The sequence below is a fragment of the Mirounga leonina genome, unplaced genomic scaffold, assembly GCF_011800145.1.
Source record: "Mirounga leonina isolate KUSES-001 unplaced genomic scaffold, KU_Mleo_1.0 Mir_199, whole genome shotgun sequence".
Classification (NCBI taxonomy): domain Eukaryota; kingdom Metazoa; phylum Chordata; class Mammalia; order Carnivora; family Phocidae; genus Mirounga; species Mirounga leonina.
In genome coordinates, this window is record NW_023270498.1 from 975295 (window position 1) to 989105 (window position 13811).

The 13811-nt window shown below is 47.2% G+C and overlaps 1 protein-coding gene across 1 annotated transcript in view; it reads left to right on the plus strand.

The window, feature by feature from the left end:
* ADCY1 (adenylate cyclase 1) overlaps window positions 1-13811 on the plus strand; it is a 109991-nt gene that overhangs the window by 26077 nt on the left and 70103 nt on the right. The window contains exons 3-4 of the mRNA XM_035026456.1: window positions 9365-9483; window positions 13561-13672. Of these exons, the coding sequence (XP_034882347.1) occupies window positions 9365-9483; window positions 13561-13672 (231 nt within the window). The remainder of the gene's footprint in view (window positions 1-9364; window positions 9484-13560; window positions 13673-13811) is intronic.

The window sequence follows — 13811 nt, forward strand, 5'->3', positions numbered from 1 at the left end:
ATCTATCTATCTATCTATCTATCTATCTATCTATCTATCTATCTATCATATCTATCGTCTATTTTTCTATCATCATCATCATCTAGCTTTTATTCTTGAGCTATGAGAGTTCTTTATATATTATAGATACTAGTTCTTTGGGAGGTATGTGGTTTGCAAACATTTCCTCCCAGTCTGTCGCTTGCTTTTTCATCCTCTTAATGAGGTCTTTTGCAGAACAAATGGTTTTGGTTTTGATGAAGTTGGGTTTGTCAACTTGCCCTTTTATGAATTGTGCTTTCAGTGTCAAGTCTAAAACTCTTTGGCCCTAGATCCCAAAGATTTCTCTTATGTGTTTTCTAAAAGTTTTAAAGTTTTATATTTTACATTGAAATATATGATACATTTTGAGTTAATATTTGCATCGTGTGTGAAGTTTAGATCCAGGCTCATTTTTTTTTTTTTTTTTTTTTTTTGCCTGTGGTTGTCCAGTTGCTCCAACGCCATCTGTTGAAAATGCAATATGTCCTCCATTGCTAGTTTTATTGAGATATAATTGACATATAACATCATATAAGTTTAAAGCATACCACATAATGATTTGGTATATGTATATGTTGTGAGGTGATCACCACAATAAGTTTAGTTGCATCCTTCACTTCACATAGTTATACTTTTTTTTTTTTTCTCTTGATGGGAACATTTAAGATCTACTCTGAGCAACTTTCAAGTATTCAGTATGGTTAGCTACAATCATCATGCTGTACATCACATCTCCAGAACTTACTTATTTTATGATTGGAAGTTTGTACCTTTTGACCCCCTCCTGCCCCGTGCCCACTTTGCCCCCCCCACCCCCTGACCTCTGGCAACCACCAATCTGTTCTTTGTATTTGTGAGTTCAGTTTTTAAAGATTCCACATGTAACTGAGACTCTACAGTATTTGTCTTTCTCTGTCTGACTTATTTCACTTAGTGTAATACCCCATAGGTCCATCTATGTTGTCATAAATGGCCGGATTTCCTTCTTTTTTATGACTGAATAATATTCCATTGTATATATGTACCATACTTTATGTATTCATCCATCAAGGCACACTTAGGTTGTTTCCATGCCTGGGCTGTTATAAGTAATGCTGGATTGCATGGTAGTCCTGTATACCTCCTCCACTGAATTGCTTTTGTACCTTTGTCAAAAATCAATTGGGTGCATTCGTGTGAGTCTATTTCCAAGGACTGTGTTCTGTCCCTTTGCTCTGTGTGTTTATCCTTCCACACAGTCTTGGTAATTGTGGCTATATAATAAATCTCAAAATCAAGTAGAGTGATTCCTCCCACCTTGTTGTTCTGTTTTAAAATGATTTCAGTTATTATTGTTTCCTTGCTTTTCTATATAAGTTTTAGAATAATCTGGCCTATGTCTACTAAAATCTTTGCAGGGATTTTGATAGGATTTGTGATAAGCCTGTCTATCAATTTGGGGAGTATTGACATCTTTACTGTTCTGAGACTCCCAGTCCACGAACATGGTATGTCTCCCCATTTATTTAGATCTTTTTTAAGTTCTTTAACCAGTGTTTTGTAGTTTTCAGCATGCAAGTTCTATATATGTTTTGATATATTCACCCTTATCGATTTCATTTTTTGAATGATTGTAAATGATAAATTGTATTTTTGATATCATTGTCCATGTGGTCATTCTTAGTATATAGAAATGCAACTGATTTTTGTATGTTGATCTTGTATCCTGCAACCTTCTGAGCTTTTGTTTCTGTTTTTGTTTTTTGATATTGTTTTGTTTTCACATGGTTTTTCAGTCCTTCATATTTCTTACGTGGACTATCATGTTATCTGCAAATATTTACAGGATTATTTCCTTTTTTCCAGTGCATATGCCTTTTATTTCCCTTTTTTACCTTCTTTCACTGACTGTGCTTTCCAGTGCTATATGTTGAATAAAAGTGGGAAAAGCAGATATCCTTGGCTTGATACTGGTGAAAGTGTTTAGTTATTTCACCATTAAGTGTGATACTAGTTGTAGGTTTTTTCTGGATGTTTTTTTAATCAAGATGAGGAAGTTACCCTCTCTTCGTATTTTTCTGAGAGTTTCATCAGGAATTGATGTTGAATTTTATCAAGTTCTTTTTCTGAATCAATGGTTATGTGATTAAAAAATAGCTTTTAAAGTATATGTTATAGTTGCAACGTCATTACAATGTGCAACAATGTACAGTGTTACATTAGTTTCAGGTGTAGAACATAGTGATTTGACAAGTTTATAGTTTATAAACTATACTGTAATTTATAGTATATGCTATGCTCACCACAAGTGGAGATAGGTGATTTTTATTCTTTATCCTGTTGATATGGTATATAACATTGATATTTCAATATTGAACTCGCATTGTGTCCCCTGATTAAACTTGGGTCAGGTGTTATTATGTATTGCTGATATGCTAATATCGTGTTAAGGATTTTTACATCTGTATTCTCCAGAGACATTGGTCTGTAGTTTTCTTTTTATTTTGATCCGTTTTGGTGTCAGATAATATTAACTTTATATAATGAATTAGGATGTGTTCGCTTGGTGTAAGGTGATATCTCATTGTGGTTTTGGCCATCTGTATGTCTTTTTTTGAGATTATATATCCAGATTCTCTGCCCATTTTTAATTGCATTATTTGGCTTTTTTGATGTGGAGTTGTATAAGTTCTTTATATATTTTGGATATTAACCCCTTATTGAAGCTATCATTTGCAAATATCTTCTTCCATTCAGTAGGTTTCATTTCATTTTCATTTTGTTAATTACTTCCTTTGCTGTGCAAAACTTTTTATTTGGTATAGCCCTAATAATTTATTTTTGCTTTTGTTTCCCCTGCATGAGGAGACATATCTAGAAAAATCTTTCTAAGGCTGATATTTTCTGGATGATTATAGGTAGAATTGCTGCTAATTCTTCTTTAAGCAGTTGGTAGACATATTTAGTAAAACCATCTGGATCTAGAGATTTCTTTTATATGAGTTCTTAAATTAAGAATTCAGTTTACTTAATAGATTACAGAGCAATTCAAATATTTTATTCATAGTATTTATTTCTTATTGGGTGAGTTGTAGTGGTTTGTGCTTTTTGAGAGAATTTTCTCTTTTTTAATGCAAGCCTATGGTCTCATAAATTTCCCTTTCAGAGCTGCATGCCACAGATACTGATATGTTGTATTTTCACTTTCATTCAGTTCTTTGTATTTTTAAAATTTTCCTTTAGGATATCCTTTCGACTCCTGGATTGCTTAGAATTATTTTGCCTAATTTCTCAATATTTGGGGGTTTTTCTGTTGTTTTCTGCTATTGATTTCTAGTTGGAGTCCATGATTTTCCATAAACTATTATTTGAATTCTTTTAAATATGCTGAAGATTGTGTCATGATCCAGGCAGGATATGGCTTGTCTTGGTGGGTCTTCTGTGGGTGCTTGAAAAGAATGTGTATTCGGCGCTTCCTGGGTGAGGTGTTTTATAACTACTGATTACATACTGTTGGCTGATGGTCTTCTTGAGTGCTTCTGTATCAGTGCTGAGCTTTGTCCAGCTTTTCTATCACCTATTGATATATGGGGTATTGAAGTCTTCAGCTAACATTGCAGATTTGTCCCTTTTTTCTTTTGGTCCTATCAGGTTTTGGTTTATGTATTTCAAAGCTATGTTGTTTGGTGCATGCATATTTAGGATTGCTGTGTCTGGGTGGATTGACTTTTATCATATGTAGTGTCCCTTTCTGACTTACAGTGTTTTTCCTTAAAGTCTAGTTTATCTGATAGTAAAATAGACACTCCTGTTCTCTTTTGATCAGTGTTTGCATGGTGTATTTTTCCCATCCTTTTCTGTTCAGCCTATTTTATATGTGAGTTTCTTGGCAACTCCATATAGCTGGGTCATGCTTTCTTAATCCAGTCTGCCAAGGTCTGTCTTTTGTGTGTTTAGAACACTTATTTTTCATGTAATGAAATGTTTCATTTTATGTTTTGTTTTCTGTTTTCTTCTCTGTTTCTTTTCCCTGCCTTTCTGCGTGTTAATTGAACTCTTTTTTAGAATTCAGTTTTGATTTATTATTGTGCCCTTGAGTGCCTATCTTTCTCAGTGCCATGGGAGGTTTTACACTCTATGCACATAACATCACTTTCTACTGTTGTTGACATCTTACCAGATAGAGTGAGGTGCAGAAACCCCCCTCCATGTCCTTCAACCTCATCTGTGACAAAACTGTCTTAAATCTTTCTTCTGCATACATTTATTTATTTATTTATTTTTTAAAAGATTTTATTTATTTATTTGAGAGAGAGAATGAGAGACAGAGAGCACGAGAGGGAAGAGGGTCAGAGGGAGAAGCAGACTCCCTGCCGAGCAGGGAGCCCGATGCGGGACTCGATCCCGGGACTCCAGGATCATGACCTGAGCCGAAGGCAGTCGCTTAACCAACTGAGCCACCCAGGCTCTCCTCTTCTGCATACATTTAGAACCACACCGTGTGATGCTGTAAATCTTGCTTCAACCAGCACATAAAGGAGAAGGGAAATATATTGTACTCATGTGTAATTGCTCATACCATGTTATTTCCTTCCTTCCTGATACCCAGAGATTCTTCCTTTTCTCCTTTTCTTTCTGGTTGAAAGACTTCCTTCAGCCATTCTTTTGGGGCAGGACTGCTGGTGACAAATCCTCATACTTTCCCCTTGTCTGAGGGCATCTTGATTTCTTTCATTCCTGAAGGGTTCTGGGTGGACAGTTCTTTTCTCTCAGCACTCAAAAAACGTGCCACCTTCTCATGGCCTCCATGATTTCTGATGAGAAATCTGTTCTAATTCAAACTGTCTTTCCTCTGTGGGAGAGGCATTGTTACTCTCTCATTGCTGTGAAGGCTTGTCTGTTGTCTTTAGTTTTCTGACATTTGACTATGTTGTGTCCTGGTGTGGGTTCCTTTGGTTTGTCTGCATTGGGGTCTTCCCAGTTTCCCAAGTGTGGAGGTTTACATCTTTGTTAAATTTAGGGACTTTTCATCCATTATTTCTCTGAATACTTTATTTATTTATTTATTTATTTTTATTCTTATGTTAATCCCCATACATTACATCATTAGTTTTAGATGAAGTGTTCCATGATTCATTGTTTGTGCATAACACCCAGTGCTCCATGCAGAATGTGCCCTCCTCAATACCCACCACCAGGCTAACACATCCTCCCACCCCCCTCCCCTCTAGAACCTCAGTTTGTTTTTCAGAGTCCATTGTCTCTCATGGTTCGTCTTCCCTGAATACTTTTTATAGCCATTTTCTTTCTTGTCTTTGGTGATTCCTTTGACATGAATGTTGGATCTTCTATTACAGTCCCATGGGTTGCTGTGTTCTGGGGATTTTTTCCCCTAGTCTCTTTGCTCCATTTTTTCAGTTTGGGCAATTTCTTTCATTCTGCCTGCAAGTTCACTGGGCTTTCCTCTGTTCTCGACCACCTGTTGACCTTTTTATTTCATTATTTTTTTTCAGTTCTAAAATTTCCATTTGATTCTCTTTTGTATCTTCTATCTCTTTGCTGGAGTTTTTTTTTTTTCTTCTTCTTTTTTTCAAGTGTGTTTGTGGCTGCTCATTGGATTATTCTTACAAGAGCTGCTTTAAAATCTTGTTAGTTATTCTGATTATTCTGTTCATCTTGGTGTTGCTGTTTGTTGATTATCTTTATTCACTTGTTGAGACTGTTCTGGTTCTGAGATGCTGAGTGGTTTTCGATGGGAACCTGGACATTTGGAGTATTGTGTGTGAGACTCTGGGTCTTGTCTGGACCTTGTGTTTCCGCTGGTTTTCTGTGACTTCACTTGGCAGGGAAAGGGGCCACCACCTTGACACTTCCAGGTGTGGTGGAAAGTCTGGGCGCCACACTGGGCCTCTGTTGGGGCTCGTGGTGGTTCCACCTTACTGCCATGCTGGAGAGGGGGTCTGGCTCCTGCCTGGGAGGGAGGAGCAGGAGAGCCCTTGGTCTCCCCTGACTCTGAGCAGCAGGGAAAAGGCCGGGCTGCTGGTGCCCTTGTGTGCTCGGTGTCTCCTCACAGCGGGGGGAGTGTGGACATGTGCAGGAGTTTCGGTTGTTTGCCTGGAGTAGGCCTGCTGTTGTCTACAGTTTTCCTCTCATGAGGCTGCCCCTCTCCTGGCCCTTTGGCCAGAGAGAGCTGGGTTTGGGGGGAGCATACTGTGGTGCCTGCTGGTGTTTCTGGATGTTTCTGGGCTGCCCTGTCTCCAGCAGTCAGTCTGGGGGATGAGGTGAACAGAATGCCTAGGGCCTCACCTCTGGGCTGCTCCCCAGTCCCCACATCTGTGCCTCCTTCCTTCTGTCTTTCAGAGTCTTCTCATGACTTTCACATGTAACGCCCAGGACTTGAGTACACGTAGTGGGAGAAGGGGGACAAAGTCTCCTGGAAGCAGAGTCCTCACAACTGTTACTTAAATATCGAATGACTTTTAGGAATACTACATTTATTTGAAGTCATGTTTTGATAGTCAAGAGCAATGTAGTAATGTTCATAAGACGCTGGGATGCTTTGTCTGATCCATGGATACTTTGTAGGCTCCATCTTCATAAATCTGACCTTTTGATTTCTGGCTTTGTATTTTATTTTGCCGGTTAGAACGCATCAGTGTTGTGTGCTCCTGATGCAGTGTTCACAGTGTTTATTCCTGCTTGGGGCTTTAGGGCTAGGTTTGAGATTGGATGTGGATTTCAGGTAATATCTTTATGATGTCAGAGAACGACTTTGTCCTAGGTTTTGCTGTTTTTAATCGGGGATGGGTGCTTGATCTTGCCAGATGGTGCTTTGCTCCCTGTGGGAAAGTTGTGTGCTTTTACTCCTGGTTATGTGTGTCGGCTTTAGGTACTATCGCTAATCTCGTGGGTGGAGCTGATGCTGAGCCTTTGGTCAGAAGGACAGCCTGCCCTTAGGAATTTCATATGACTACGGCTTATGCACAACGAGGGTGCTCTCTCCCCCTCACATATGGGTTCCAGGGAGGCCCTTTATGGTTGATGTGGCAGAGCTGATCCATGCCACCCTGACAACCCAGTCTCCATCTGTTAACTAGTCTGCCATTGTTAATGCATGGCCCTCATCCTCACGAATCAAGAAGGTAGGTAGAGGACCAGACATCATGACTGTATCCCCAGCAACAGAGGGAGACAAGGAAGAACAGGCTGTCTTTAAGGAACATTCCAGTAGCTCCCACGTGACCTTTCAAGCCCTATCTCATGGGCCACCTCTAGTTGTGAGGAGAGGCTGGACCACAAAGTGTTTATTTTAGGTTACCAAGCCCCAGACGAGAGTGAGGGGCTAGACGATCATGCTAGAGGTGGAGAAGGGGTCCGGGGACAGTGGCCAGTCTGCCCTCGCCTCTCTCCCAGCACCTGCCGGGCACTGACCAGCATTCCCAGCACATTGCCCTCCTGTCCCCTCTGCCTTTTCAGGTCCTCCTTCCCTCCTGATGCAGCCCTTGGTCTGTGGCTGACTCAGTTTCCCTATCCTAACTCCAGATCGTGCAGGGCAGCTGAGGCGAGGAGAGACCAGGTCCCGGAGATGTGCCAAAGCCTGGGTCCTCAGAGAGAGAGTGGTTCCAGGGTGTTAGGAGAATACTGATGGGGAGGAGAGTGTGATGAACGCGGGGGGAAGCAGCCTCCCTTGTTTGATCTGATGTTGCGTTTTTGTAGGTGCTGATGAGGGATTTAAGAGCCGCGCCCTGAGCAGTGGGCCTCGGAGGTGTGGCAGGCATGGTGGGGAGTGGGCCCTGCAGTACAGTGACCCCTTCTCTGAGCACCTGCTGAGGAAGCTGTGTGCCTGTCTCCCTGTCTGATGTGATGGAATTCAAATAGGGCTGAACTGACCCAAAAAGGCAGAGCTGAGATGCAAGGCCAAGCAGCCATCCTTTTCCCCAGGGACCCTCTGTGCAGGGCACTTGGGAGTAGGTGTCACCCCCTGAGCCCCTAAACAGGGCTCGGTGGCCTGGGGTGTAGGGCCCCATGACATTGGGTCTTCCCCTGGAGAGAGTGTGAAGCTGTGTATTTTTCGGGCCCTTTGTGGGTGGCCTTCTGTAGTGTCCAGCTGCATCTGTGTCCCCACCTTGTGCCTCATAGCATTTCCAGAAGCTTCTGGGTGTGTTCGCGTTGCTGATGCTGCTCTTGGCCTGTCCATGTGACGGCCCGAGCGAGCCCTGCCCCAGCTCTCTCCCCCTCCGGCACCGCCAGCCACGGCAGACTGTGTCTCAGTCTTGTCCCAGAGGCCCCCCGGCCAAGGAGGGGGTCAGCTTCCATCGGCCAGACCCCAGTCATCCTGCAGCTCCCACACCCTGTGCAGTGGCTTTTTAGCCCCTGGGGCTGTCCTCACGTGCTCAGCCTGGACACTTCCACGTCTGGAGTCGTGTGCTCTCCCGGGACCCGGAGGCCTCTCCCCCCAGCTGACCCGATGTCAAGAGTGGCCATAGGCCATTGCACTATTGGGATGTCTCTCTTCTGCATCGGAGCCTATCCCTTTGGAAGCTGTGTGTGTGGACCTCAGGGTGGATCCAGGCCTCGCTCTCCTTTGCTTTCTAAAGCAGGGTGGGAAGGGGAGTGAGAGGGACCAAGGGATGGGCCTCTGATGCAGGTGAGGCCGGCTGGTCAAGGGCCAGTGGGGTTGAGGTCAGGCTAGGACCCTGGGGAGGAAGAGAGGCAGGGTCTGGATGAGGAAACCGCATCCTCAAAAAAGCAATGGAGTCTCCAGGGCAGCAAGGCTCCTCTGGAAAAGCCTAGATGTTGATTCCATTCTCTGGGGGAGGGGGGGAAGAAAACATCTGACCCCCATGGAGAAGGAAGAAATCAGAAGACAAGACCAGGGGGGAAATGCAGTGTTGTCTGTCTGTCTCTGTGAGATCAGGGGACCCCTGTTGGTCCTGGGGGATGGGTTTCTACAGCCCATCTTGAGGTCCCTCTCAGGCCTGTGTTGGGCAGTGGGGTGGGGAGTGAGGCCGGGCCATCCTGTGTTTCCTGCCTGTGACCTCTGCTTAGTGCCGCTGGGGCACACGGGTGGGGGGGCAATGGGGGAGGGTTGCCATGGTGGCCTGGGTGTTCCGGAGGTGATGCCGGCCCCTTCCCAGTGCTCGGGGAGCAAGTCACCTGTGTAATGACAGGCCAGGCCTGGGCACAACCTGCCGGGGCTTGGGGGCCAGGCAGGATCTGCAGGACCAGACCGCATGCTGGTGCACATGAGGAGGGTCTGCAGCCCCTCACGCAGGGCAGCTCGTCAGCACCACCCTCAGGGGAGTGATTGAGGACTGGCGGGGAAGGCCCCGCTGCATCACATGGGCCTGTCTCTCCTGTCCAGGAGCGGCTGCTTATGAGCCTTCTGCCCCGAAATGTTGCCATGGAGATGAAGGAGGACTTCCTGAAGCCCCCCGAGAGGATTTTCCACAAGATTTACATCCAGCGGCATGACAATGTGAGGTAGGGCTGACGCTGGCCTGGCGGAGGTGGGCCTTGGGGAGCTCAAGTGAGGGTGATGGAAATGGCAGGCGATGGTGGGGGTGGGGGTGATGGAGGAGGGGGGAGGCCACAGGCAGACGGGAGTGGAGGGCCCCCGTTTGAGGGGAGGAGGGGCCAGGTGTGGGTCGGGAGGTGCAGGTGAGCACCTGCCGGCTGGGAAGCAGGTCCCATGGAAGGTGTGACTGGAGAATTCTTGGGTGATGGGTGTCACAGCTGCTCTGTCCCACTATTCCTCACCTCCCGTTTCCTGCGTGGGCTAGACAGAGGGTTGGCACTCTGCCCCTGAACTGGCTTGGGTGGTGGAATATGGGCTGGGACTTGGCCCTCATCAGGGTAACAGCTGAGCATTCTTCTGCTTGGTGCCAGGGCCTGGGGTAGGCGTCCTCTTCCTCACTTGGTTCCTCTCATGGCAGCCCCAGGAGGTAGGGAGTGTTCCCGTTTTGCAGGCGAGGAAACAGTCCTCGGGTGAACCAGCTTGCCCCAGACATACTCTGAGGTTTGTGTGCTTGTTTTTAAAGATGCAGCTAAAAATAACTTGGTTCCACTCAATTGTGCCTTCTCTTTAAGAGTGCTTACGCTAGCTGAGTGTTGCACTTTCCATAAGTGTCAGGCAGGCGGTGGTGGACGACCCTGGGCCCCCGCAGACACCACAGGATCAAAACCTCCTTCTGTTTGAGTGCTGTGGACTAAGTCCCCACAAGCTGGTGCTTGTCCATCGGGAATGAGCTAAGTAAGGCCTGCGGCTGCCGGCCCCTCCCCATCAGGGTCCGAGCCACCCGTGGCTCGGACAGTGGCCAGCCGCTGTCTGCTGAGCATGCTCACCCTGCTGCTGTGCTTCTCGGGAAGGACCGGTGTTGTCCTCCTGTGGAGGACGTTGAGCCCAGTGAGGTTAAGGCCCCAGGGAGTGGGGCCAGCATCCCAGTCCTGGCAGCGCAGGCACTGTCGCTTGTAGATGAGGAAACAGGTCGAAAGTGAAGCTCGTGAGTGGTGGGGCTGGGGCCGGGCCTGGGACTGGCTGCTTCTGACATCCACCTAGACTTCCCATTCACCCACCGACTCTCCTTCGTGAGTAAGGACGTGGCGCAATGACCCAGCGCCCTGCTGAGACCAGACCACCAGAACAATCCAGGGAGTGCCTGGGGGGAGGGGTGTAGAGCGTCTGCACCCACAGTAGGGAAGGCATCAGATGTCAGGGACCTCCTGGGGCGGCAGCTGGGAGTGAGCCTGGTGCACGATGCCCTGGGACAACAGACACATATGTGGAAAGTCACCGTTTCCCTGTGAGGCTGAAAAATCTCCACCCACATCCCCTGGTAGGTGCCTCATTCCCAGCAGGTGCAGGTCTGACAGCTCTGAGGTACGAGGGGAAGCCAGGGTGAGAGATGGCTTCCTCCAGCCCAGATGTGAACATTTCACTGTTCTCCTCACCGTCCTTGTTAGAGTCCCTCACTGGTCCCCATCACTCCAGGATTAAAGTCCCGAGTCGGTACACCATTCGCAGCTGATAGGCTGATGCCACCAGGAACAGTGGGGTAAGGCCATCTGAAAATCCTCTCCTCCATAGAAGCAATGACAATACTGACAAAAACTGTCAGAGTCAACATTGTCAGGACACTGGAAATGAGCCCAAGCCTTGCAGGAATCCAGGAATGTTTACTTAAGAAAAACGCCTAGATCTTGGTAAAAACAGCAAGCTTTGTAGAGTTCTGACTTACCCAGTTCCACCGTTTTTAGCTCCATGATAGCTTTGAAAACCAGCAGCTGCAATCACAGGGAAAACCTGTCCACTGACAGCCACCTGAGGGGACAGAATGAGGTTGGGGCTTTGAAAAATCCTCAGAGAACTGTGTCAGTATTTGACTGTCTGGGAATTCCCTGGAAAACCTTGCTCAAGGCTTGTCTTTATTTGACCTGACTCGACACTCAGTGTGAACAGCTTTTGCCCTGGGACATTTGTTAAAAACAATCAGTGACAATTGTTTAACATCATAGCTGTCAGAGACAGTGAAAGCAGCTGAGGCAAGCAGCAGAGCACTAAAAACTTAAAACTGGGGAACGAGATGTCTGTCAGGTGCTTTGAAAGGCTCTGGGGATGTTTCTGGGAATCAGAAGACCGTGCACAAGGGTAAGGCTGTGTGCGTGCTCAGGAAAGACCACGAGGACCCTGGGCTGTCCTTGAGGTCTTGAGGCTGACCTTGAGGCTGTGTGCAAGCAGGAAGAGCAGACTAAGAGTTGGAATCTGCCTGGCTGAGTGCCCATCATCAAAGACTGAAAGACTTACTGGCTGCAGGCATGTGAGGAAATTTCTGTCCAGTCATTAGCTGACCACTAGGCTAACCAACCAGAGATTTTAATGGCCCCACATGAGAAAGAAAACACACTTTACAGGATTTGTCAGAAAAGTCACTGAACAAATAACAACATAAATAGCAATAAGAACAACCCCAATCCTGAGGTGGGGGGGGGTTCTGATTTTCAGAGTTGCCACATTGTATTATCTAGTTTTCCATAAAAATATGTGCAACATGCAAGAAAACACAAATGTTTGCCTCACACAGGAATGAAAAAAAGCAGTCAATAGAAGCTGTCCCAGAGGAAGCCCACACATTGGACTTCTAGACAAAACTAAATCACATATATTTTTTAAAGATTTTATTTATTTATTTGAGAGAGAGATTGGGGTAGGCAGAAGGAGAGGGAGAAGCAGACTCCCCACTGAGCAGGGAGCCTGATGTGGGGCTCCATCCCAGGACCCCGAGATCATGACTCAAGCCGAAGGCAGACTCTAAACCTACTAAGCCACCCAGACACCCCTAAAGCACCCATTTTAAATATGTTCAAAGAACAAACCGTGTCTAAATAAAGGGGAACATGAGAAAGACTTCCAGAAATTCCAACTTTGAAATATACATTAAAATGAAAAGGTCACTAGGGGAGCTCCACCTTGAGCAGATTTGAGCAGGTTGAAGAAAGAATTGGTGAACTTGAAGACAGACAGTTGAGGTCATGAAACCTGATGAACAGAATGAGAAAAGGGTGACAGAGAGAGAACAGAGGCTCAGAGACTCCAGGGACACCGGCCAGCCCAGCAACACACCCATAATGAGTCCCAGAGGAGAGGAAAGGGGCAGAAAGAATATTTGAAAAGAAATATGGCTCAAAATGTCTCAAATTCGATGAAAAACGCTCACTTACACATTGAAGAAGCTCAGTTAGGACACACACAAGGAGAGCCACCCCCAGACACATCGTAATCGAACTTTAAGAGCCAGATACTAGGAGAGAAGTGGGAGAGAAGTGATGTGTCACATGCAGGTGACTGCCAACAAGACCATCGTGTGATTTTTCATAGGGAGTGGTGGAGGTGGGGGCTGGGGGTGGCACGTTCCAGGGCTGAACTAAACAGTCAGGAATTCTGTATGCAGCAGAAATCACAGTGACGGCACCGCTGTGCTGCGTGAGGCTTCATGGCTGGAGAGTGTCCAGGAAGGAGGCTGTGCTGGGGGGTGGGCACCCTTGTTTAGACTTGCCCAGCTCTGTAGCAAACAGATGCCCACACATCAGGCTTCCATCCCACCAGGTGAGGCCCTGTCCCGATGCAGACCCAGTTGGCCCCTCCGTGAGGCTCGGGGATCCACAGCGGGGCTCCAGCAACACCCGGGCTCTGTCGCCTTGTTAGCCGGCGGGAGGGGAAAGGGGCGAGGAGGCCAACTCACTTCCTACAGGCACATCCCTTGTGCTCACTGGCCACTGGTCACAGGCCGTCCTGGGCTGGGGGCAGGTCTGGTGGCCGTGGAGCTGTGCCCCGCCCGTGTCCTGGGGGGTCAGCCGGAGCTCCGCCTGGCCCCAGCGTTCACTCCCCCCGTGGCCGTGAGGGCGTCCCCCACTTCCCTTCCAGCCCACCCCGAGGAATAAACAGGTTTATTTTGGGGTGTTCGTAAAGGCAGCCCTCGGCACGGCTCTGGGGGCTGCGGTCCGCCTGGGAGGCTGGGCCCCGCGTGCCCGCGGAGGAGGCAGCCTGGTGCCTTTTTCTTGCAGCATCCTCTTCGCGGACATCGTGGGCTTCACGGGCTTGGCGTCACAGTGCACCGCGCAGGAGCTGGTGAAGCTCCTCAACGAGCTCTTCGGCAAGTTTGATGAACTGGCCACGGTAAGCGCAGCCCCCCGTTGTGCACGGGGCACTGGAGCTGCCTCTGGGGCAACAGCGTGCCGGGTGGGCTCCCGTGGTGCGGGTGTGACCTGGCGGACCGCCCGGCGCTTTCGCCCCGCCCAGCTGTCAATCACCCACA